This window comes from Sander lucioperca, chromosome 2 (assembly GCF_008315115.2).
Source record: "Sander lucioperca isolate FBNREF2018 chromosome 2, SLUC_FBN_1.2, whole genome shotgun sequence".
NCBI lineage: Eukaryota > Metazoa > Chordata > Actinopteri > Perciformes > Percidae > Sander > Sander lucioperca.
This window is the reverse complement of record NC_050174.1, coordinates 8,145,448-8,171,923: the sequence shown is the minus strand read 5'-3', so window position 1 is coordinate 8,171,923 and position 26,476 is coordinate 8,145,448. Positions and strand designations below refer to the sequence as shown.

Sequence of the window (26,476 nt, the reverse complement as noted above, 5' to 3'; positions counted from 1 at the left end):
TGCTACATACACTCTTTAATGCATGGTCATGTAACTAAATGGGATTCAACCCCTATGGGACTACATTCCCAACGTTATCAATACAGCTGCAGCAGATGAACAGTGCAGGGTGGGAGCTGGACATCTAATCCTGATACGTCACATGCAGGGGATTCAGAAAGCAGAAACCTGCCCCTGCTCATAGACGTCACCACCACAGTGAGGCTGTAGCAGGCAGATCCTCGGTTGACACACAGGCTACACAATACACACACGCAGTTCCAGATCATCAGCAGCGCAGGAGCAAGACCATGCCATAATAACACAGCAACAAAACTGGGCCAAGCCGCCGTACTGCGAAGCGAAGGTCTGTAGCAGTTGCTCAGGAATGTTCACCGTGCCAGCCCTGAAGACAAAATGAAGCGCAAGAGCGAGAGGAGACGAGCCGAGTCGAGGAAAAAGCGCTGTGCAGCTCACTCAGAGGCGGAGTTAAACTCAGATATTTACACTGAGATAACAGGTAAGAGGGTCTGCAGGATAAACCCTGTCAACTTTTAGCCTACTAGGCAAATATGTGGTGTAGACGCACACAGCAGGCTGCGCATGCACAGCATTGCGTTTTAAATGACCTGAATGAATGAGTCTGTTTTTTTTTTTCCTTCTTCCAGCTTTTGACCTAATGGCGACACGTCTGTCCCTTTATCGTCAATGCGCTTGGTTTGCGTCGTTTTAGCATTATGTGCAGAAAATACACAATATCAGCAGTTCAGTTTTGCGCTATTTATTTAAGAGAAAGAAAATGCACCATAACTTTGCTTTGTCTGCACCATATGTTGTTTTATGGACTTTGTATAGAGTATATGGAGTGGTGTATAATTGTCATCAATATCATAGCCAGCCCAGTGTCAGCGTCATCCAACGTACATTTTCAAACCTTTGTGGCGTTTTTCTTGGTTTTTCTTGTAGTAACACAGCCTTGCGCAGCTCTAATCAGAGAGAGGGAGGTTCGTCGAAGTGTAAATCACAAATTTGATTGGCTGGGGGATCGCCCTAGCAACCGTTTGGGCAACGTTCCCGGGGCCTATCATGTGTCTCAAGTAGAGAACTTTAAACTGAAACGGGCGGGGCAGGGCACGACTGACAGACTGTTTCTTCAATCATGTAACGTCCTGCATCTGTCGCAGCCAATAGCGTCCCGCGGTACAGCGTAGGGGAGGAGTCGTGCTGAGGTGATTTTTTTTTTAAAGCAGAGTGCGCAGTTGCACAAACTCTCCTTCCCTCGCTTCGACTGATAAGTTTCTTGTCTTGGAGAGTTATAATCAGGCTCAAAAACATTTTTGATAACGCTTTATTTTTTTTGCTTACTTTTTTAAAAACTCCGTGCGCAATATCAGTGGATGTTTTAACCAGTATGCGCAATTCCTCGTGAAGAAAATCAACCTCGTACGTTTCTCTGCAAAACAGTCATGTTCAAAACTGTGGCCAAGATGACCGCGGACGATGTTTCGTCCAGATGTATTGAGTTTATCAAGGGTAAGTTGCAAGAAATGGCATTAAAGAAGTATGTGTAGAAAGAATTGCTGGTTTGAGGGAAATCAGAGACAACATAAGTTTGTATGCATGGCAATAAAGCAAGTAAACTGCCTCTTTATGTTGTCGCCCTCTATCCCCCCCCCTCTCCCTCCTGCAGATCAACTCTATTTCGCCATACTAAAACAAAAGATCAAGAACACAGCTGAACGACACTGTTTCTGCATAGACGAAGAGCTGGCATATGAGAAGTAAGTTTTCAGTCTCATCACATCTTTGCATAATTGAACATGCAGCTCGTTGCATATTTCTGTGCTTTAGCCCTGACCTTTGCACTTCTCTGAGTGCAATAAAAGACCTTTTTCAATCGACCCCCCACGCCTAACGTTACACCTTTGTTATCATTGCAGTCAAAGAATATCTTCTCCATAGTGCTGATGTGAGAAGGCTTGCACATAACAAATTCAGAGCATAGTGATTCTAGCTTGAATTGTATTAGTCATTAGTATGAAGTTACTCGGACTATTCAGATTTCTTTATACCATAAAACGTTTTGTAACTCAAACGTCATACATGTGTGTGTATATATATATATATATATATATATATATATATATATATATATATATATATATATATATATATATATATATAAAATATGTTGGTGCAATGTTTAAGATAAAAAGGAAATTACCCTTTACTGTTGGAAAAAATCCAAATTACCACAACTGCATCAAAAATTAAAGGCAAATAAAACATACAAAAGCACTTTTTTTCAGTGACGGCTGTTTAAATGGGCTGTGAGATTGGCGTCAGGAGATGACTGACCTTTCAGAACCATTTTTTTGTGCCAGTGGTACAAAACAGACCTTGTCTTTGCAGCTTTTTGTCCTGTTCTGAGTGACCGACTTTAGCATCAAATGCTTCCAAATATAGTCTTTACTCTGTCAGTGTTTTTACTGTTTCAGTCTGAGGTGGCTGATTCTATCCAGTGAAACTTCCCCAGAGACCGTAGCTGGTTGCGTAAATAGCCACTCTGACACACACTCTTCTCCCTCTCTCTCCCTCTCTCTCAGCTTCTATGCGGACTTTGGTCCCCTAAACCTGGCCATGTTTTATCGCTTCTGTTGCAAGCTGACAAAGAAGCTCACGGTAAAGTAAACTGCTGCTCTTAATGTGTACTTCCTGGAAAAGAGAATGGGAGGCAAAACCCAGGTCAATCAATATCTATTTATCCCTGCAGAGGGTAGTCAAAATAAAGTAGTGTTATAGTTTGTTGCACGCCAGTCAGTAATACATGTCAACTTTTTGCAGTTACTGTATATTTATAGCCCTGATGTCCCTGATTTCCTCTTTGTCAAGGCAGTTTGTCTCTACCTGGCTCATGATGTGATTTTCAAGGCTGTCAGGCACAGATTTAGCTGAAGTTTGGACACAGATGACTCAACCTCTCTCCAGCTCTCGTACATACTTGTCTGATGATGCCCAAACTGTTTTAGCTTACAATTGTGTTAATTGGCATTCACCCCACCACCTATGTAGAGAAGTCATTATTTCATTTCCGAGTTAAAGTCCTTATCAATGAGGAATTTTCTTCTTTTTTTTTTTTTGTCCAGCCACTGTAGGTTACTGGAATGTCTACATTTAATATTATAAATTTGTAAGTGAATTAAATACGTTATCACCTGTCAGCTCATATGTTTGCTTTGAATGTCTCTTCACAGTCCATTACGCTCTCAAGAAAGAAGATCATATTTTACACCTGTGGAGATCAGAAGAAACAAGCCAATGCCGCCTACCTAATCGGCTCGTATGCAGTAAGTGGTGAACAAACACGCATGTTCCATATAGCTTGTGAAATTATATTAGCATGTAATACAAGACGCACTTGCTGATTAAGACATTTGTGTTTAAAGGTAATGCATCTAAACATGATGCCAGAGGATGCATACAGTTTGCTGGTGTCAAGGAATTCAACATATATTCCATTCAGGTAAAAATACACTATTACTATCTATGTCACATTTAGCTTGGGCACCTATTTTAAGCAACTAAGAATGACTGCAGCTTGGGCTGGGCATTGTATGGTTTCAGTATCCACATTGTCATTTACAATAGTCGCATAGAATATTTAGCTTTTTGAAGACCATTTTCAAAGACGACTGAAGAGTTATCTGTTTAAAAAATGACTAATCAGTGAATGACTAATCAGTCATTCTCAGAGCAGACTGATCTGTTTAGCTAACATAACATGTTAAAAACCTTCTTTTGTTTTAAAGAGAAGAGAAACATTTGACAAGAATTGTTGGTGAAAGATTGTTGCATCTGCTATTTGGAAATAGTTTGAATATAAAAAGTGTCTCCATATATCTTGTCAAACTGTGTAGCTTTTAAAATATAGCAGAGAATTGTATCAAAAACAAAATCACAATGTTAATTTTTGTTGTTAACTCAACTGCAACACAATAAAAGGTTCAAGGACCCTCGTGCCCTGTTAGTATTACTGATTATAAAATGTTTATAGAAGCTACAGAACAAGACATTCAGAGAGCGGGATATGTGAGATAGCAGTTTATATCCTTGCATTAGACATATTTAATGGGAAATGAAGATCCTCAGTGTGTTATAGATAAAGACTGTCAGTATATTTTATATTTCAGAGATGCTTCGTTTGGAACCTGCATGTACAATCTGAACATCCTAGATTGTCTTCGTGGTGTTCACAAGGTACGTTATTTTAAGATTGATTTATTTTTCTTTCTTGCTTTGTCATGCTGCTTTTTATGAAATTAACTCCCTCTGAACCATCTACCAGGCTCTGCAGTACGGCTGGCTGGACTTCTCCAACTTTGATGTGGAAGAATATGAGCACTATGAGAGGGCAGAAAATGGAGACTTAAACTGGATCATTCCAAAAAAGTTCCTTGCGTTCAGTGGGCCTCATCCAAAAAGCAAAATAGAGAATGGTAAGTGAAAGTCACGTTTCTAACGTACTGTTAAAGCAATGTCCTTAACCTTATTTTAACACTTTATAAACTCATGTTTTTCCTTCTTACCTTAGGGTACCCTTTGCACGCTCCTGAGGCCTACATCCCATACTTCAGGAAACATAACATCACCACTGTCATCAGACTCAACAAGAAGATGTATGATGCCAGGCGCTTCACAGAATCTGGCTTTGAGCACCACGATCTGTTCTTTGTGGACGGGAGTACACCAAACGACGCCATCGTCAGGAAGTTCCTCAACATCTGCGAGAACGCAGAAGGAGCCATTGCTGTCCACTGCAAGGGTACGAGTTCTAACCCTCCTTCACAGTGCAAGAAACACTGTGGATGGCTGATTATAGTTGGTGCAAGACACTTCTACGGTTGTAGCTGTATAGACTGTGCTCAGTGTCCTGTTATTGCACAATTAAAGGCCTTACCACTTTTTATTACTTTTAGCTGGTCTGGGGAGGACTGGCACTCTGATCGGCTGTTACATGATGAAACATTACTGCCTGAGTGCTGCGGAGGCCATTGCCTGGATACGGATCTGCCGACCAGGGTCCATCATTGGGCCTCAGCAGAACTTTGTTGAAGAGTAGGTGTTCACTGAAGCAGCATTTTCAAAATGTCACAGATTTCAAATCTTAAGTATTTCTCCTTTTTTGATATTTTTGTTGTTGGGATTAACATTTTATTTATTTTTTTAAACAACATACAAAACATACAATTTGCAACATGATCATCCCACTTCATCATGACCACCCACCCAAACAAAAATCGGAAAGGATGACACAGTGACTATAATATTCGAGACCATACAACAAAATAATAACAAAATAGACAATAAACCAAATAAACATATGTATAAATGACAACACCATAAGCCTATCATACTAGGCATGGGCCGGTATAGGATTCTGACTGTATGATAACCTTCAGCAAAATTATCACAGTATTGCAATTACAGCTTTAAAATGTATTTTTTTTTTTTTTTTTTTTTTTTTTTTTTTTTTAATCTCTGGGTTAAAAAAAACAAGCACACTGCACACTGGCAGGGAGAGGGATTTCTAAACTGCAGTTTTTCTCCTTGACCACTCATAAAAAAACCAGCTCATACCTTAGGAACGGTATGACGGAAAATGTTAGTGGTTTTGAAACCTTGACTTTTTCAAACCGCGGTATACCTTGAAAACGGTAACCAGCCCATGTCTACATCATACACGTCTCTCCCGAGCTCAAAGCTTTTTAGGAGCCCTCCAGAAAACTCGGGTGCTTTCCTCATTTGCTAATGTAGACATCCAATCTGGAAAATCGTTTTATATGACATTTTTTCGAACGCAGCCACCCTAGCCATGCTTATGATTGGTGTACAGAAATATGACATTACATTTTCCCAACTGAGCCACGCCCACTTCAAACCAGTGAGAATCTGCTGAAAAATCATAATAAAGGTGGTACTGGTTTGGCAAGAAAAGTGAGTTTATTTTGTCGTTTTTGTTGACCTCTTGTTCTACAGTAAGCAGAACAGTCTGTGGGCAGAGGGAGATGTTTTCCGGGAGAAGATGTTAAATGAACAAGAGAATGGCAAGGTGGCTGTAACCAGGATCCTGTCTGGTGTGGATGACATAACCATCAACGGGAGCAACAAGAACAGGGCATCCAAGAAAGAAGAAACAGACCTGGTGAGTCTTGAAATGACGTTCTTGCAACATTTTCAGGTACAGACTTTGCTGCATGATTTTTTTTAAAGTACTTTTGTAAGCAAAAAATGGGACATACTACCATTTGGCCTATTCCTAGCTTTTTCTTTATTTTACAGTATAATGATGACGAGGAGAGAAATGGCCTTACACAGGGTGATAAACTGCGAGCTCTGAAGAGCAAGAGGCAGGCCAGATCGTCCTCCGGTTCCCTTTCGTAAGTACCCAGGCAGCCTGCAAGTCTCATCATGCATCACGCCTACGTATCATATTACTGTAAAGTGAGCGACGCCTCTCTTTGTTAGTGTCTGATCATTACACATATACAGTAGTTTAGTTTTTTTCAAATCATAAGTAACTTATGATTTGGAAAATTATGATTTCATAAAGACCATGAAGTGACCGTGTAGGATGTTTTTTGTTTTGTTACATTTATCATTTCATTTGATGAGCTTTCTCCTTTCCTCAGTGTTTATTCAGAGTGGTTAACTGTCGTTTTGTGGCTGTTTGGGCTGCGACTCCTACCACAGCAGTTTCATCATCATATCGTAATTCATCAATAAATGAAGGAACCAGGCGGCATTGCCGTATTATTTCAATAACTCTGTTTTTGTGTCCCCTTCTGGTTCTTCTGATTAAATGCCAACACACGCAGATCAAGTGTAATATATAAATCATGCCATTTTCATCTATACCAAGTGAGTGGTGACGATGAACAATAAGTTAAGGAAGTAGTAGGTCAAATATTAGAGCGAGTGACAAAGTTGTTTGGAGGACTGGATTGCAGTTATCTGATGTACAATCTTCCAGAAAAAAACTTTTTGGTGCGGCCTGGTTTCCAAAAGGCACAAAGGATGTGGACGTTAAAGATCAAATCGAGGGGTTAGTTCTACTGCAGGATTGGTAATCTGTACAGTGTCTTCAGTCAAAAGCTTTAAAATAAATCTCAAGTAAATATAAAGGCCAACTCAATATAGAGCTTTCTAGTTGCGAGGTTATCATGCCACAGTGCCCTTGAGGCAAATTTTTTTAATTGGCAGCTTTTCGTTGAAACAAATCACTGGTACAAGACTGTGCAGGTATATTTAAAATGTTGAGGACTACAATGTCCATAGCACTCCATACCCTTGCTCCGTACTTAAAAATATGAACTTATCAGTATTGTACAAGCAAATTAACGGAACATAATAACAAAGCGGTGCATTAGACTAATGTTGCAGTAGGGTACAGACCTAGAGAAAGAGAGAGTTATTGTGACATGTTGTTGCAAACTTTTTGTTTCTTTTTCCTTCTATCTATGGCTACGTTCAGACTGCAGGCAAAAGTGGCCCAAATCAGATTTTTTTTTTTTTTTTTTTTTTTTTTTTTTTGGGGGGTGGTCATGTGGCCAGGTCAGACTTCTTCAGAAGTAGTGTGAACACTCAAATCTTGCCCAAATCTGAATTATTTTTTTTTTTTTTTTTTTTTTTTTTTTTTCTTTCTTTTTCTTTCAAATCAGATTTAGACTACTTCCATATGTGGTCCTGAATCAGACCCAGGTCTGATTATTTTTTTTTTATTTTTTTTTTTTCTCTCAATGCGGCCGCAGTGTGAACAACCAAGGCGGATTTGATGCGACATTTACGTCAATCTACATTGACATTTGTCACAATTATGCACCGGCAGGAGTTAGCCCTAGACACAGACAGTAAAATTACAACACAGTCCCACCACCAGAGACCTGGCTTCGTCTCTGCATCCACACAGACCTCTGTAGTGAAATTGCAGCCATAACCCTGCAAAAGGCCAAAATAGCCAATTTGGCTCTCTTTCTCTTCATTCTTCTCCTCCTCAGCACCTGCTCATTAATGTTACAGCTGCCATTAACACAAACCTTTTGAAATAAAAGCGAAAATGCTTACTTCCTCCATAACCTCCCTAACTTTAGTGCAACAGTGTGCTGCGTCTGATGTCATTGTTATTGTTCTTTTGTGCATGCGGGTCAATTCAAAACCGCAAAGTTTACACTGGAATCTGATATAGGCCACATTTTGAAAGGTAATGTGAACAGCCAAACAAAAAATCTAAATTAAGCATTAAGACTTGCAGTGTGAACGTAGCCTTGCGAGGAGCAAGCATTAGAGTACAGCTGGACAACTGTAACGTGTGACTAGCCAGCTCTATGGAAGCATTGTGTTCCAACAAGAGATGCTAAAGTGCTAATGCTAACCCCCTACAGTTATCTGAACAGGAAGAACCCTATCTAAATAAAGTCCACATCATTTGTGCCCATGTAAATCCAGCTGTGGAGGGTTGGGTGTCGGCATGGCTGAGGGTGGTTGACTGGCCTCTGCCAATGTATCCATACGGCTTTGGCTTTTGTTGTCCCATGTCAGGCAGGTGGTAGTGTTCTGCTGCAGCCTCATGGGCATGGTGTGGCCGATGTGTTGCCTGCCGTTGAAAAGATAGCTGAGAGAGGCAGAGACAGAGTGGGGGAGAGGAAAAAACAGAGAGAGGATGTGAGGTTTTGTATGATGGAGGTAAGTGCACGTCACTTCCTTTTTTAGCTGACATCCTCTTCCTGTAGAAATGGTTGCTATGCCAGTGAATGGTATGGCTGATTTTCTTTTTTTTTTTTTTTTTTTTTTTTTTTTTCCTTTCCTTTGTTTGGATGACCATGGTGTGACATGGATATGCACTTAGTGGATGCATTACATTTTACTCGCCTTCCATTATCTGCCTCTCATGGACACACTGAGCTGATCTGCTTTGATATTAAGGCTTATCTGAGATATCCTCCGAGTTACAGTAACACTCAAGTTGATTCCTGCTGTACCTAACGGCACCAATTTTCAACTAATCATGGTTTTACATAAGATCTGGATTAGTTGAAAATGGTTTAGTGCTTGGCTTGCATTGCTGACTTGGCACGTCTCAAGAAAAAATGTTAGTAAGGGCCACTTGGTCCTCGTTCTGATCTGCGGTAGGTACTTCCTTATTGTTTGGTGAAGTAACTAACTTGCCTGCTCAGCCATTTAAGCTGTAGGTGTTTTTGGAAATTGCCAGTAGTATTTTGGTGTGTTGCCTGAGGTGTTTTTACTAGTTTAATTAGCTGCATTAAATGGCATCGATGGGATGGGAAATTCCTCCTGATCCTCATTCTAATTAAAAGGATTCTAAAACTGAGGTAATTGGTAATTCTTCATCCGTTCTCAGGAGGGTGTTGAGGCAGAAGGGAGATTTGCTCACACTTCAGACCATATGCCTTATCGGTGTATGCGTTTACACACAAACATCTAAGTTCCAGCTGAACTGCACATTCTGGCTCAGTTTTTGTTTTCATTATGTAATACTGAAGTGCACGTTGAATTCCAGTGACGATTAGAACGACTATTATATGAAAACGTTCTTTTCTGCCTTTTCATGCATGGCAACGGGCATGAAACCCTTGGACATGCACGCATGGACATGCGTGTCTAACATGTAATTAATGTTGGGCCGGGTTCATTGCAAATTGTTGTTTTTTTCCATTGCTTTTGTGACTGGATCAGTGTACACATACCATCTGAACTTTGTGTAGTCCTTTAGGTTTTTGTCTCTGCCAGCTTTTTTTTTTTTTTTTTTTTTTTTTTTAAATGGTCTTGTTTTTGTGAAACAAAATTTTATAATAGATATTTACATATTTTTTTAATTTTTTTACCATTTTGTTCTTATGAACAAAGTTTTACAGCTCAACCGATATATTGCTATATTTGCTCATTACAGATATAGCTATCAATGTATATTTTGGCAGAAATTGCTGTCAAAGTTTTTTTTTTTAGGCTGCAATTTTTATTTTTATTAACCGTTTGTTTTAAAAGATACGTCTTTTCATTTGGTTATTAATTGCGATTTAGATTTCAGTGGCGTTTATTACTAACAATTTAATGTTCTCTAATCCTATATCTACTGTCTTTCTACTACTACTACTGCTAGCTTCTTCTTTTTTTGAAACCCTCAAATATCGACATCTACTTCATAATTCCCACATTGGTGGAGTTCTAAGTATGAAGCAAACTGCTAACGCATCAGAGTGAAGAACAAAAACTTGCTGACTGGCACTGTTGGATGCAAGGCTCTTTGAAAGGTATTTCATCTAATCCAGTCCCAGTGGAAAAGCAGAACATCAGAGGCTTTGTGTCCTGCCCGGACGTCTCTTGTCTCTCCTTCCTTTTTTTCCCCCCTTTTTCCGTTTGCTCTTGATGTTGGATTTGTCCTCCTTTCAGATGGCTGGTAGCCATGCTGCTCTCCTCCCTGTGTAGCCTTGCCCTGTGGTGGATTGTGTATGGCTTCCCTTCTCCCATCCTGCATTTCTGTATAGACGGGTTAGGATTTCAATGAGTTCTACCGCCCGTCAGCCCCCAAAAAACCTGTCCTGCCCCCCCTTCCGGAGCTCTAACTGAGAATGCTGTAAGTGAGCCCCCAGTTGTTTTTTTTTTATTTTTATTTTTTTATTCCCAACCCAAATCAGAAATTTGTTAAAAAATAATCCTCTTGTTACTTTATTCTTTCTGCAAGCACAGTAAACTTAAAGCTGATGAGCAGAGCCAGTTTAAAAAAAAAAAAAAAAAAAAAAAAAATCTAAAACATCCGAGGCTTCTGTCTTGTCATTGTCACCATTTTCTATACATAGTGATTTTGTCCTACTGTTACCATCATCCTGTTATTTTTAAACATCATGCTTTGCTGGTTATTGTGTTGACTGGAGTGGCAACTCTTAAAATTAAACCCTGCCAGACAGTTAAGCCTTCGTGATGAAAATGATAACTTTGTGAAAATGCAAATCAAGTCCCTCTTAAGTTGTTTAGTGCCATCCCCTGGCTTTTTCTGGTATGACTTGGCTTTACTAATCCTACCTGGCTGCTGAAGCTGCAATAACTATCTGTGCACAAGTCTATAACACTATCAAGATTTTTTTTTTTTTATAATTCCTTCTTGCCCATTTCCATACAGTCTTTTACTCCTCTGTCCTGTCACCTTTCCTCTCATATCTTTAAATAAATTAAGTTTTATCTAATGTTTACTTTCATGTTATTTGTGTTTTCACAGACAAGAAGAGAATAAGATTCACACCAGGTCTTCATCACAGTCCCTAAGGTAAAGGTTGCCATATATATATACACATACATACATACATACATACACACACACACACACACACACACACACACACACACACACACACACACACACACACACACACACACACACACACACACACACACACACTGTATACCTACACTCAGACCAACAACATGGCTCAGACTAATTAATGACACATGTCTCCTCTGCAGCAGGGTCATATTGCAGGCCAGTGTTCAGGGCTGTACGGCCAGCATCAACCCCATGGCTCTGTCTGACCAATCGGACAGCAGGAAGAGGACTAGAACCTCACTGCCAGCAAACGGAGTAGGAGGAAGGTCAGTGGCTGCATTTCACACCCAGCACTCTTAATGATAGACCTGGTGGGTTTTTTTGTTTTTGTTTTTTTGGAGAGAAGCAAGAGAAATAAACCCAACATAGACATCACGTCTTTTTTGTTTCTCTGCTTAAAGGCAAATAAAAAAGTGGAGACTGGTTTAACTTGGCTTAATTATCTGATGTCTATCAGATCAGTGACAGCTCTGATTGAAAAAAAACACACCTTTAACATTCTCTATATATTAAGATTGACTGTAAGTAAATAAAGCAACATGTTTAAATTTAGAATTTACATAATTATAAAATGATTTCCCTATAATAATGAAATAAAATAGTTGTCACACATCTGATTCACTTGCTGTTAAATGTGCTACACCAGAAACAGTGGTTCCAAATGATTATAATAAATAATTATATATTTAAAGAAAATGTCTGTACCAGTTTACAACCATGTGAGAAGATTGATTTCATTATCCAGGACTGTGCTGCAATATCTAATACATTAAATTATGTTTTGATGTTTTGTGTGAAGTTGACACGCAGTTGAAAAGCAACCAAGAGGCTATAGCCACTCGTGGGTCCTTGTGGAGTGAATTAACAGCTTCCCTTCTCTCTGCCAGCCCCCTGTGCCACACCAGACTGGTCAGGTCCCTAGGCAACTTACATGTAGTGGCTGGCGACAGGGAGCCAATGTGTTGGGAGCCATGTGGCGGCCATAGAGACACAGCCAGTGCCACAGCCAACACAGGCACTCTCATCAACTTAAACATGGCACAGGTCCAGCTGCAGGCAAGCTCCCTCAAACCCACTCTGAGCCACAAACAGAAACTCCTTTTTTAATTTTAAGTTTTGACATGTTCTCTATGCTGTCTGATAGAGAGAGTCATATTTAAAGGGTTTATCTACAGTTTGGGCAGCCATAGGATGATAAAGATCATTTCATTGGTGCCTGTGTAAATCCAGCCAAAATTCAGAGGCTCAGCACTCTCCCTTTCTCCTCTTAATGCTCCTAATCACTAAATGAACTTAGGCTGGGATGCATCAACAATGATTAAATGTTTGAAATAAAATCAAATTGTGGCTTATCCACAAATTCTTTTTAATCAGATGTTTTAGCCAGATTCAATTTCAATTTTAACCATTCTGACCTGACACCAGAATGGTGTGTTTGAGGTAGTTGTGAGAAAAATGATAGTTTGACAGCGAGTGGCCAACTGATTAACTTAAATGCTTAGTAGATTTGATTTAGGTTTTTTTCTGTTAATCATAGAAACCTTTGACACAAGTCGAAGTTGGTTTGCCAGCATTAAACCATAAAATAAACCAATATCGTGTCTGTCGAGACATTATGTGTAACAAAATCAAACAGAAGTCAGTTGTGATTATTCTTGCTATTTTCCAGCTTAATACTTTATTTTTTGTACTGTTAATTAGTTAACGCTTGCTAGGGTTACATCCTTATCATCTAACACGTTTAATTTCAATTAGTTAACTAAACTGGTTGTCTGTCATCTTGAATTAAACCATGATGGTGCAACCCAGCCACGTTCTTCTTCAGTGTTGTACTAACATTATATATAGATTTAGCCTGACCTTGTGCAGATCTAACGTTTAATAAATCGGACCCTGCTTTATGTACCGCTGTCAGGTCGCCAAATAAATCTCCACCTGCCTCAGTGTCCCTGCTGCTGCTTTCAATAGCTTTCCTTGCACGTTCTCTAAGAACAGCAGGTTTCCTGCTATGACTGGCTATAGCTTTTCTGGACTCTGCTGCTCACTGTGTCTTCTGCCTCTGGCCTGTTATCCCCACTCTGTAGCCATGTCTGCATCCTTTACTGGTGCTAATCTCTTAATGTTTATATCCCCTTTCTCTTTCCCTCTCCTTTATCTTTCTAATACGCAACAGACGCACCGTCTCCAAAGGACGTAAAGCTCGCAGTTCTTTGCAATCAATTCGATTTTCCAGGCTATGGTATCTATCTCCTCTTCACTTACTGTTACATTTACTGTATTTTAACCCTTGTGTTGTCTTCCCGTCCACCGTGAACATGTCCTTCCGGGTCAAAATTGAAAATAAACTTTTTTTTTTTTTTTGCGACGTTTTTGGCGGGGGGTTTCTATGCTTTTGACGCTTTTTAAAACATTTTTCAGCGCTTTTTTTTTCTTCATGATCAATAAACCTTATTTATGACTTTAAACCTAATTTTTGAGTTAAAAGGTATTTGGACTAATAGTTAAGATGAGAGCATGTTGAGTGAATCAAAGTTTAGTTTTTGGTTTTGAAACATTTTAAAAAATGTTTTCAATTGCTATAAAAATTGTATAAAACACCCAAGATTCTTTGAAATTAATCATTAATTTGACCCGCAAAGAACGTTGTATGGAACCCATCCAACGGTTCTCCATGCATCGTTATTTTTGGTTGAAAGAAACCCACACTTCTGATAAAAAAAAAAAAAAAACTTTCATGTCAAATTTGACCCGAGGATAACACAAGGGTTAAATGTCTGATTTGTGTGCAAAAACATTGATTGCATGAATGACAAAGTTGGCTGATTTTAATTTTAAGTGTAAATGAATGAAATGTCCCTCTATTAACGCTGACCGTTTGTTTTCTTTAGTCACTCCATACCCAAAGCTAGAGCTCCTCTACTTCGGTGAGCCTGAGGATCTTCACATGAAATCCAACTTCTACACAGCTGTACTACTCTTTCAATAGATTTAAGTTTGAGAAAAAGGTTGGAACTTAACTTGATGTGACATGTAAATCATTTATACATTAGTTTATTACAAGTTATTTTACCCGTATGGCACTCTTAAATTTTTATATTTTAACAAAGCATCAGACATACTGATAGTTTTAATCATTGCCTGGTTGTTCCTACTTATTGAAGCATGCAGTAGCAAACTGACATGTGAATCCAAGAGACAAGCCTCCAAAATAAGCACTGTGCAGCAGATACTGTGGTGTATAAGATGGGGGATTCACAGTCAATGTTTGGCATAAACCCTATTCTTGGCATGGCACAAGGCTCTTTGCCTTGGATGTAGTTGAAACATCAAGTCCATCACAAGATCCAGTATTGTGCTCATTTGTACCTCCAGTCCCAATAGCTGGCTTGCCATTTTACTTGTGACGCTTTTCAGCTACTTATTTCAAGACTGTAAATATGTCAACATTTGATATACTCAGTTTGTATTTTTTAAATATTTTGTACTATGTTTGAATCATGCTATGAAATAAGCCAATGGTCCTAAAGGGGCCTTGTCTCTAACTCATGTTCATAATCCACTGAAGACATTTGCTTGAAGCACACTTTAAAATAAAAATGTACCCCAAGTAAATTTGGCTGTTTTTACTACATGCTCACTGTGACAGCATGTATATAAGTTCTTTGAACTAAGCCATTGGTTTTCATGCCAAGACCCAGTAACACGATCCAGTTTAGCCCAGCTAAGTACAGTTGCATTGTTGCCTACAAATGCAGATTTCGTACTTGTTTATTTTAAGTAGTCCCAGTGTTGCGCTCTCACAAAAAATAAAGCTCCGAGATAAATTTGCAAAAGAATTTATTCTCCAGAAGTCAAATGCTGAACAGTGCCTACTGTGCAAGGCAAATTAAGTACAATAAAGCCCCAAACCTTAAGAACAGCAGAAACATGGTGTTTTTTTAGTAAGTGTCAAGTGCAACCAATATTCCCAACAGGAGGTACAAGAAGTGAATTCAGTTATCTTCCTGCTGACAGCGCTGGGAAGTCTTCTGGGTCATCTGGGTTTGGAGCCAGATCCTCCTCCTGGTGGGAGAATATTAGAAACTAGTAATTTATTTGCTCAATATATGTGGTGAGCACATTGACAAAGGCTTTCAAGTGTTTGGTTATTTAAAGTATATACTCCATGGATTGAGCTTGAGTGGAGAAACATACCTTCTCCAATATGGGTTTGGCTCTCTCCGGGCGACTTTCCGGGCCGCCTCGTGCTCCCCTTCCCCGACCCCCACGACTGGGGCGTCCAAGGCTACCGAAATTGATGTCCAGAAGGGAGGTGATGTCATTCACAGACCTACGGAGGAAGTTGCCTTCATCTTCCATGTCTTCCAGGGTCCCCTCCTTCACTATCTGGAGATTGGAAGCAAACGATAAAGTCGGAGACAGTTGAACCTGACATTTACAGCAAAACACAACAGCATCTCCATCCATCACCTAAATTGCGTGGTCGCCTGGTCTAGTCTTTAGATGAAGTGTCCATTACAGTACAGACAACCTCAGTGTTCACCTTCATCCCTTGCCTGGACATACGTTACAGTGGAACGTCACTGGAAGCTGTGGCTTACAATGTTGTTCAATGGTCTACGAGCTCTTTATGGAAATCACAGCTCCACTTTAATCAGGGCTTTAATGTTTTCTTCTCAACAGATTCCGTTAAGTGCTTTACATTCTCACCTCCACGTGCTTTGACTGGTGGATGACCTTTGCTTTAGAGGGAATCTTGTTCTCGGCTTTGCGGATATTAAACTCAGCCTTGGGACGACTCGTCTCCTGCAGGGCCTTCCACTCATCCAGGGTCATCTCCATGGCAACCTGGACCACCATCTCTCCGACCTCTTCTTCCGTTGCTCTATCATAACTGGGGACAAACGGCATCCGTCAGTCCACTTTATTTTGACATTTCTACATCCTTCCAAATGTAATTCTAGCGCGACGCTCGTTTCACTGTGGACATTGTCGTCGCCAGTTCGGTAGACATTACCCAATTTTAATTAGTACAATTGTTAAATAAGTTTAGACTAGTCAAAAGGTCACTCTTTGACCGATACATCTGCACCTTGACCAGGCGATGTTGCACTGATGTAATTTTTTTTTTAAGAAAGATCTTATGAATGTCACCCACCGATTATCTTCCTCCACAGGTCTTTGGTGCTCCTCAGATTTGACTGGAGCATCGGATGTCACCTCCATTAATTCACTTCACGATAGGGACGTGGACAAACAGAAAGACGTCTATCATGCCAAAGTCTGAAAGTTGTCATTTCCACGTTGTCAATGAAAGTTCACTTACTTTGCAGCTTCTTCAACACTGCCCCAGTTCCAGGGTCCTCTTCCGCCTCTCTTTTCCTCAGGAGAGATACCTCTGCAATGAACATTCCAACAGTTGTAAATATAGCGTTAAAAGCGTCAAGAACTGGACTGCCACATGAACAAAAAAGGCTTACGTTCCATTGTGTCGATCGTACTCTCTCTTGCCCCTCAGGTTGAAGTTGTCGGAGTTCCTTTTGTATTCCCCACCACCTCTTGCTCCTCTCCTACCTCTGCCCCTGACGTCAGACTCTGCATTATAGGACGGCCTGGGGACCAATCAGACTAAAACACTCAGTTTGTGTGACAGCTCTTACATTTCAAACACAGCTGGTGCAGTATTTCTCTAGACATGGGGTCTTTGGTCGTGTCTAAAAACAAATGTATATGAAAATAGGTGACATTACTTCAGTGACAAATATGGGAGAATGGTTAGTGATGAAATGTAGGCTAACATAGCGTTCATAAGTTACTGGTCATACCAGACCAAGCAAGACAGCAACAAAACCTGAGTGTACTGAATTAAGCAACGGTGTGTTTCATTACTCATGAACTTCTCATTTTATTTAAGAGGAAGAATGTCTCACTCTTAAAAAAAAGTTGTCTTGTTTGAAATAAGACTGTTAGGGGGACATGGGGAATTCTCTTTCTGCACTGAAAATGTCCCTCATTGTATGAAACTCTAGATAAGTGAGTGAAGTGAGTAAAAGTAATTTACAGTGAACATAATTTGGACAATGTTTTTAAATCAGTGGTGCTGTATAAACAGACTCTGGAAACCAATATGGGGAGTTAAGTTTTAGCCTGAGAACACATACCTAGCGATGGAATACTCCTGTGGGTACTCTTCTTGGTTGGACCTACGGCCCCCAAAGGTCTTCGTGGCCCTCTGGGCCTCCTTTCCGCTCTCAGTCACTGGTCCAGGACGTGCCTGCTGCTGCTGCTGCTGCTTACGGACTGTAAGTGAAGTAGTGAGCTACTCAGTTGTATTGCCTGTTTCGCTTTTGTGTTTTTGCAAATTATATGAAAATCTAAAGTAAAGTATTTGGTCAGGCAAATCAAGCGCAACTGCTCTGATTGGGACCACACATCCATCAAGCCCCACATATTAGTCTGTAATACCACAAGAGTGTTCCAGTTATTCAGTTCTGATAGTACCCTGAAAAAAAAAAAAATTATTTCAAAACGTACTGCTCACACTCTCTCAAACCTCCATCATGCAGTGTATAATAAACAAATGATGCCCAAAGAAGTAAAAATCAAGAGTCCAGTTGAAACTTTCTGTTTCAGTATAAGGGAATAGTTGCAGTTAACATCACCCTTTTTACATTACATTTTTAGGAGTGCAACTGTGTATTTAAATGCAGTTTTGAATGTGTTGTAGGAGATCGAGATTTAGCTTCAGATAACTGGTGGAAACCCACCCTGACAGCATTAACATGTGCTCAGCAGCCTCGCTGACTTTGCACCATCAGCAGCTGACAAAGCCTAAGCAGACTGGCCACTTTTGGATGGACTATCCAATCTAGAAATACTGGCAGTTGCCAGAATGGTTTGGAGTCGGGGTGTGTAACGATAATGCTGCCAAGCGGTTAGCTGACCTGGAGCCGGGTCTTGAGGGACGCGTCTGTCCTTCTGGGATTCCTTATGACCAGCTTTTTTCTGCTTGCCTTTCTTCTCTTCATCTTCCTTTTTCTTTCTTTTCGCCTTCTCCATTTCAGCTTTGCTGATCAAGTCGAACGGGTCAGCGTCGTCATCCAGAAGATCCCCGTACCTGTTCGCCACAGCGCACCCGTAGGCGTCAGGGAGCATTTTAGCCTGTGCGTGATGAGAAAAAGGCAGAGTTCAAAGGCTGATTCCCTCCTCAATTTTAACACATATCTTGCAAATAACCAAAGAGCAAAAATAAAACTCAAGAAACGACCTTTTTCGGGCCCAGCTACGACAAAACAGAGCTGCAGACGGTACTTTACTCCCTCAGTGAACATCTAACAAATGCCCACAGCACTTTGTCGACACTTTTAAATGTTTGCACGTGTGGAGACAAGCGACACCACGCCCTGTGCTCATCAATAGGCTATTCATTAATCAATATTCATTGCATAGACTTGGCTCAAGTCCTCTATTCTCTGCTTAGTCAGGTCCTGGTGCTCAAATTGGCACAGGAACTTAAGTCAAAAGGGAATTTTATTTATTAAATGGCCAAATCAATATAACATTCAATGATAAACATTTCCATTTTAAAAAGGTATAGCTAAATTAATAACAAGTACATTCAAGATAACGTTTTGTAAGATCTTGAAGTATTGTGCTTCCCTTAAAAACTAACCCCAATTATAAAGCATTGTAACATTAGGATATAGCTAAACCATATCACGCACATCTTCTCAGCAGAAGTTTAACATTAAGGCACATTTAACAGTTAGGTAATGTTAACTAACGTTCGGATAAACGCTAGTATTTCGGTTTGACAACAAAACCCAAACTCTAAAGTTATTTCAATGACAATTAAAGCTGATAACTCTAACCTAGGCTTTGTCTTAGCAGACAGTCGACTTCGTAACAGCTACGCTAGGTAGCTAGCTAGTTAGTGTGCTAGCTACTTATGCTACTACCATAACTAATTAGCTACCATTGGCATCTAGCATTAGCCCTGTTTTAGATAACGTGGCTATATAAAGATACACAAGTAGCTAGTCATTAGCGGTCTTCCGATAAATTCATATTCTTATTTTGCCGATTGGGCACCAATTCAAATTTTTCCGAGTTGTCTTTTCCTTTCCTTGACTTGCATTTAATGGGCTAACGTTACCTGCAGTTGACAGCTGTTCCCGTCCTGAGTAGCTAGTGGTGGTAGCTAGTTAACTTAAATTTAAACCACCTGACCAACCAAACCTCAGGTGTACCGTGTAACCTGCTCAGGTCAAATAACGTTTTTCTAAAAAGGCATCAGAATAAAATCCTAACATTGAATATTCCCTTGTATTTACTTTTTTCACTATTAGCATTATAACATTACTCCAGAGAATCCCAATTCCCCCTCCCCCAACATGTTATATTAACAACAAATAGTATAGTGACAGTTAGGCCTATATTTCTCATAAAGGCCTGTTTGTACTCACTTTGCCAACATTATAAAATGTGTCAGCTTTTATTTAAGTAGAGAACTCAGCTGTTTTGGGAATGCAATGATTATTAGCCTAACTTTTCCATGTCATGATGGCACAACCTAAAGAATATTCCATTAAAGTCTTATTTGCATGTCCTGTGTATATGGTAGGCCTACAGCTGTGTAGATCTGTGCAAACTACAAAATTATTCATAAACTGTAGGCTATTTCTATCTAAATACTGTTGCTTCAGACAGAACCTTTTTCACATCATAGATCATTAGATAAATGACTATCCAACTAATATTTACAAAATAACCATATGAATGTAAATTTATTGCAGATCCATGTATTATATAATAACAGATCAATACAGTATCTCTGTCATTAGCAGGATGAATCGGGATATATTTTACATACAGAAACTTAGCCTCATCTATTGGTCAGAGTAGAAAGTACAAGTGTACGGTGTCAACCAGTCTCGGCGTAGGGGGTTGGGGTACTCCATTCAAATGTATCACATGTAATCATGTATGGTTGTAATAATACAAGTCAGGAAATACTACAAAGAGTGTAGGGTATGGGCTCCAAGAGATGAGGTCCTATAGGCAGTTTCAATCACACTTGTTAGATTGAATATACTCTAAGTGCTTGTGTTTTAAAGTCACATTGTACATTGCAATGGGATATATTTGGATTGTCTTTTTAAGAGAACAGTGAATGAGTGAGAGACACAGACAGACAAGCTGACAGCTATGGTACAGGCACATATGCCAAACAGAAAGGCTGTAACATTGCACAACAGTGAATAAGCGGAACAGCTTATGGGGCACATGACTGCACACTATATGTGTCAAACTCATTTGGGTGTGATATCTCAAACAATGCCAGTTATTCAAAAAGTGTTAATTTATGGCATTATAAATTCAAGTCTCGATGTTCTGATTTTCAGCATGTTGTGTGTAGGTAGACTTTCATATGCATACCTGTTTGAGAAAAGCTACATTGGCTGCTTCATGTGGATTTTATATGAAAAAGAGTTGAGAATTGTGTTATTACTAAATTTAACACAAACTAATTTTCAAATAACTATTTATTTTACTCTCACACAGTACTCCCTTTGTTCAAGTATTTCCGCACTCAAATGATTACGTAACTTTGGCGCCTCTGGGCCACCGTTTTCTTTCCCTTTAAATTGACCAAACATGTAAAAACATAAACAGACTCCTCCTCAGCGCGGGAAAGAGCCATCTGCTCCTCCGCAATGTAAAATTAACCGCCCTCGACTCTCATTGGCTCCGTCGGTGCCGAACCTGAGCTCTGCTCGTCTTCATTGGCCAATCTCGATGTCAGCGTGGAAGAGCGCGCGTCAAGTGTTTAAATCTCATTGGACAAAACCGCCTCGACCAATCCTTGCACATAGAGCGCTCTCACTTCTGCCTATTGGCCCACGGGCTCGCTAGCTAGATCTATACGACTGCTGCCATTGGTTATATCTGACACGTGGGATTGGATCCCTGCAGCCGATTGGTCAGTCAACTGCTCAGGCGCGATTTTGCAACGCGGGACAACTCTGTGTGGGCGCACACAGCACAGGTCAGTTCAGACGACCCGTTGCGACAAGAAGGAATCTTATCTTCATCTTCATATCCAACTGTATCTTTTGCGGATATTTTGTAGCGAACCACGGGTCCGAGATTTTACTATTGCTCTTTGGAAATGAAGGACATATTCACTCCAGATTGAAAAGGCGATCTATTGATAACTTGTACTCATTGCTTTTTTTTTTTTTTTTTTAAATAATCAAATAGTTACTTTGACGGTTTTTGCTTGCTTTTGCCGGAGTTTTGACACCCATACGATGACCGATAACAACCACCCGCACGTTATTTTCTGCAACAACTCGCCCAAAAGAGTTTTGGTGTCTGTTATTAAGACAACACCGATCAAACCCAGGAATGCGGAGGCCCTGACGCCGACAAGTCCCGGCTTCAGCGACTTCATGGTCTACCCGTGGAAATGGGGGGAGAACGCCCACAATGTGACCCTGAGCCCGGGATCAGTGAGCGGGGCTTCGTCACCTACCGGGACCCAGACGGCCAGGGAAGCGGACACGGATCCTACACCTGACCAAATCAGGGTACGTCTGGGTTATTTTAACCCTAATGTTACTGAGCACAACGTGTAGGAGTAGGATGACAGATGTTGTTGCACAGAACTGAGTAGTATTTGACTAGTTAGGCTATAGTTATTGTTCTTGTACAGTAAAAGGCTGTTGACAATACTGTTATAAACACATATTATAATTGAAAACATTTGGAATATCCCTATTTGTAATAACAGCAGCTTTGGGAAGAGAAGAGCGCATGCATAATGATATTGACATATTTTAAAGACACAGGCTATTCCAAATTGAGACGTTATATAAGATTAACCCAGCTCAGATGTAAATAACGGTTTAGTCCTATTTCTACCCAAAACGGTAAAATTGTGTTTGAGTCAGCCTTAATATGGCCGGGGTTAGAGTCATTTAAAAAATCGCCCGCGCATTAGGGTGTGACATGATGGATTTTAAACCCCAGTTACTTCCTGATTCTGAAGCAGCTGCTCATAATGTCTAGTCGCGCGCCAAAAATGTAACCGGATGTGAATGAATTATAATGGACACATGTACTTCCCACTGATAGCCCTGCAACAATGTAACACGCGAGGTCAGCTAAGGGAATTATGATTGATATGACGTTGCATTGTATGGAATACAAAACGCTGATACAACTACTGTTTACTTAACATTTTCTTCATAATAAGATCCATATGTATTAAAAGTACTATGAACATGTCAGTTTACCATATGCTCTCTGAACTTGATCCGCATGTTGTAAATGTATTACATTTTAAAAGTATGACAATATTTTGACAATATTTATGTACTCAATCTGCCAAATGGTGCTCTGCATCGGCTCATGGATGTTGTTCAATAGGAAAATAAGTACTTAAGGTGTTACTTTAGCCAATGTAACAATTCTGTGTATTCTTGCTGTCAGGATGGCATCCGCAGAGGGCGTCCACGGGCCGACACTGTTAGGGAGCTCATAAGCGAAGGCGAGACTTCATCCAGCCATATTCGCTGTAACATCTGCAACCGAGTGTTTCCCAGGGAGAAGTCTCTTCAGGCTCATAAGAGGACACACACAGGTGAGACAGAAAGGAATGAATGCAAGGTGCAGTGAATATTAAAAAGCAGTATAAGGGTATTTCACACTATTAGAAGCAGGGAAGGTCATGTGAACACCTGTCTAGCCAGATGTAACACTAACATGCTGGAACAGGAATGGTCACAGCTATGCTTGATCCGCAAAAGCAGAAAACTATTCACCTACCAGTACCTGTTCTGAATTTTCAGGCTTAAGTGTTCACGTTTGAAAGTAGTACTGTATGTATTTATCAGTGGCACTGTGTGGTAACGACTGAACTGTAAAACAATGACAATACTGTTGCTTAAAAAACATCTCCGTTTCCCCCCTAGGAGAGAGGCCCTACCTGTGTGACTACCCAAACTGTGGGAAGGCGTTTGTCCAGAGCGGTCAGCTGAAGACGCACCAGCGGCTGCACACTGGAGAAAAACCCTTTGTCTGCTCAGAGAAAGGTGGGTTTGGAATGTGGATTTTTAGAAAACACTATGCAATTAAGCTGAATGGAGTGTTATTAAAGTAATTCTGCCAAACAACTTAGTCAAGGTTTTTTGACCTTTCACTTTTAGATACTTCTAGGTACTTTCCAATGACATGAAATGTGGCTTAGTTAGTATGACTGGCTGGAGCTTTTAACAGTTCAATTTAAAGCATTAGGAAAGTACCCGATAAACACAAAAGTTACAGTGTAACTAGTCTATATCCTTGACGTTCTACTTCCAGGATTGCTCCGGTGCCGCAGGAAATTCTGCCGGATGCATGTATTTTTTTCCGCTTTCTTTGTGTTGGAATTTTTAAATTCAGTGGATTAATGAGGACTATTGTTGACTGCTCCTCAGATCTCTGCAGGGTAAATTGAGACAGCTAGCTAGACTAGCTGTCCAATCGGAGTTTTCTCTCGCAAGACTACTTTGCAGCGGCTTTATGCAGAGTTTAGCGCCACCCATGCCGATTCTGATTGGTTGTAAAGAAATGCCATTAAACCAGAGCGTGTTTTTCTCCCATCCCCGAATGCTATGTGGAGTACCCAGACCCTCCTTCAGCACGCTTTGGAGGAGGGTCTGGCAAAGCGAGTCTACAGTGTAACTGTCTGGGGAGAGTTCACCTGGAACTCTACATTGAAACAAGATTTTACTCATTTTAAATAGTAAAAAAATAGAAAATCAATATGTGCCGGTCAACATTGATATTGTGGCGGGCCGCCACAAATAAATAAATGTATGGGAAACACTGAATAAGATTTATTCACTATTATTACTTTACTTTGGGAGGGAAAAAAACACTGATATTTATAGATTCATAACAAGAGGTCATACGTTACAAATCTTAGCTATTCTAAAATCACAAGAGAAACATGCCCCTTAATGGCTTACTACATGTATTCATACCTGTTGCTCTCTCTGCAGGATGTGGCAATCGGTTCACACATGCCAACCGTCACTGTCCCAAGCATCCTTTCTCCCGTCTGAAGAGAGAGGAACCAAAGGAGGGCCAGGAGAAGGCTCAGTCTGTGGATAACAAGGCTGTGGCAGAGTGGCTTGTAAAGTAAGCATACATGTTTTGTATCAGGAGCCACACTTTTATAAAGCATGCATATTAAAACTTAAATTGTGCATTTTATGACATTTTCTGCCTACATTGTATGGTAATATACTCTTCTCTGTCCTTGCAGGTACTGGCGAACTCGTGAGCAGCGTTCCCCCACAACTACCAAGGTGAAGCCCCAGGGCAAGGCAAGAGCAGAGGATCAGGAGCAGCAGGATCCCATGGAGTTTCTCCAGTCCGATGAAGAGAACGGGGAAGAGGAAGAGACAGCAGAGGAAGAGAAGGGCAGCCAGGGAGGAGCCGCCAAGCGCCGCCTCCAGGAGCAACGAGAGCGACTCCACGGTGCTCTGGCACTCATTGAGCTGGCCAACAACCTGTCTGCCTGAACACCCACCCGCTTCCTGATCCTGGACTCCCATTCCCTGTCCCTAATATCTCTATTCTCAACCCGCCTTCCTGCAGTATGTGCTGTAGCTAGAAAGCGTTCATAAATGCAGATCAATGACTAGTTTTTTCTATCAAGTTGTGAAATCAGACTTCGAGAGAGAGCTGAATTGGCCTGAGATCAGTGTTATGCACAGCATCCTATCTATTCCCCCTCAGCACCAGGAAGGTACAAGCTAAAGCACCTTATTCAGCTTACATTTTATCCTTTTAGGCTGCTATTATTGTAGATTTGACTATATGAAGAATGTCTCTTTCTTTCTTCTAAAGGCAAAGAAAGAGAACCTATTGTTTTAATTTGTTTTGTTTGCACTTTGATGGTAACGAGTTTTTTTTTGAGTGTAACGGAGTGTGTATGACTGATGTATATGTGGATTAAGCTCAGATGGACAGAATGATACAGGGTGTGGTCAAATATAGGAAATGTTAAATTGCATTCCAACCGTCAGATGGCCTCTCATCATGCTCCTAGGTTTCATCTTTGCACAATTTCACTGCCACAGAAGACAGCGGTGGTGGTAGAAATGGACTGAGAAACGTTCAGATAGTTCAAGTTTAAGTCTCACCAATACAGCACACTCTAAGAAGTGTGCACCGGTAGACTAAACGTGAAGAGAGATTAATCAGTCCGGCATGTGACGTGGTCATTTTTTTCATATGCGAATGCGAGGTGATCATTGCAAGCATAATCCAGAGGTCTGGTTAGGCATAAACTTTTTTTAAGAAATCATTATCATATAATTGTATCCGCATGACATAACCCGAGGCGTGCAGAAAAAGTTCACCCGAGCCGACTATCTTACACATTTAGTTAAGTAATCTACAATATTTAAAAGGGTCATAATACTTTTTAGGACATGCCATATTTCCATTTTACCCGGACATTTTTTTTTCTTCTCATAAGTACAAGAAACACGTTAAACCTGCAGACCTAAAGTCATTTTCCAACCAGACGGGAGATATTTTACAATGGATGATGTCAGTCAACTTTTATATTAAAAGGTGGCAGACCAGTAACGATACGGGCATAGCATCATAGTAGTGGGTGGTGCATATATGTCATCTCATTTCAAAGGTTAAATTATGAGATATTTATTTTGCCATATATATATATATTTTTTTTTTTCTTTTCTGGCTAACATTTTGTTCAACTTTGAAAGCCCTGAAGTCTTTTGCCATGTGAAGGGAAATATTCTGGCACCAGCAAAAATCTGCCAAGTTTTAACAACAAAATCATTTAAAAATATGTCACATATATGTAGACATCCCATTGATTTTTATTTAGCACTTACATCCCTTATTCTTGGATTAAGCTTGCAATGCACTGAAGATTAGATTTGTTGTACCTGTCCAAGAAAATGGCACCTGTTTTTGATAAACTGATTTTGTGGTGCTGGGTGTTTTTTTTTCTTCTTTTTTTAAGCAACACTACATCCGTTGACAATGTATGAAGCCTCTCATAACTGCGCTGTC

At 40.2% G+C, this 26,476-nt stretch overlaps 3 protein-coding genes across 17 annotated transcripts; 2 read left to right on the top strand and 1 right to left on the bottom strand.

The window, feature by feature from the left end:
- Window positions 1–168: 168 nt before the first annotated feature.
- cdc14b (cell division cycle 14B) lies at window positions 169–14,987 on the top strand. 12 transcript variants are annotated; one of them, XM_031305469.2, is made up of 16 exons: window positions 170–499; window positions 1,670–1,760; window positions 2,586–2,661; window positions 3,234–3,326; window positions 3,426–3,502; window positions 4,170–4,236; window positions 4,325–4,475; window positions 4,571–4,801; window positions 4,956–5,094; window positions 6,016–6,181; window positions 6,319–6,416; window positions 11,267–11,314; window positions 11,512–11,637; window positions 12,259–12,427; window positions 13,545–13,610; window positions 14,260–14,987. In XM_031305469.2, the coding sequence occupies exons 1-15, from the start codon at window positions 397–399 to the stop codon at window positions 13,566–13,568; spliced, it is 1,659 nt and encodes a 552-aa protein (XP_031161329.1). In that variant the 5' UTR covers window positions 170–396; the 3' UTR covers window positions 13,569–13,610; window positions 14,260–14,987. The 12 variants fall into 12 exon arrangements, 10 of the variants coding, with proteins under 10 accessions (XP_031161338.1, XP_031161329.1, XP_031161331.1 ...); XM_031305471.2 differs by having other exon boundaries at window positions 397–499; window positions 11,515–11,637; XM_031305472.2 differs by lacking the exon at window positions 170–499 and adding an exon at window positions 1,219–1,512.
- Window positions 14,988–15,191: 204 nt separating this feature from the next.
- Window positions 15,192–19,649, bottom strand: LOC116054126 (intracellular hyaluronan-binding protein 4-like). Of its 4 annotated transcripts, none has more exons than XM_031305480.2 (9): window positions 19,527–19,649; window positions 18,316–18,532; window positions 17,533–17,671; window positions 16,852–16,983; window positions 16,698–16,769; window positions 16,530–16,604; window positions 16,082–16,265; window positions 15,566–15,757; window positions 15,192–15,433 (listed from the first exon to the last, which is right to left on the bottom strand). In XM_031305480.2, exons 2-9 carry the CDS (start codon window positions 18,524–18,526, stop codon window positions 15,368–15,370), a joined length of 1,071 nt encoding a protein of 356 aa, XP_031161340.1. In that variant the 5' UTR covers window positions 18,527–18,532; window positions 19,527–19,649; the 3' UTR covers window positions 15,192–15,367. The 4 variants fall into 4 exon arrangements, with proteins under 4 accessions (XP_031161340.1, XP_031161339.1, XP_031161341.1 ...); XM_031305479.2 differs by lacking the exon at window positions 19,527–19,649 and adding an exon at window positions 18,639–18,855; XM_031305481.2 differs by lacking the exon at window positions 19,527–19,649 and adding an exon at window positions 18,639–18,855 and having other exon boundaries at window positions 16,082–16,256.
- Window positions 19,650–20,777: 1,128 nt separating this feature from the next.
- znf367 (zinc finger protein 367) lies at window positions 20,778–25,721 on the top strand. The gene is made up of 5 exons (XM_031305486.2): window positions 20,778–21,963; window positions 22,868–23,018; window positions 23,350–23,469; window positions 24,421–24,559; window positions 24,687–25,721. Exons 1-5 carry the CDS (start codon window positions 21,685–21,687, stop codon window positions 24,943–24,945), a joined length of 948 nt encoding a protein of 315 aa, XP_031161346.1. The 5' UTR covers window positions 20,778–21,684; the 3' UTR covers window positions 24,946–25,721.
- Window positions 25,722–26,476: the final 755 nt, after the last annotated feature.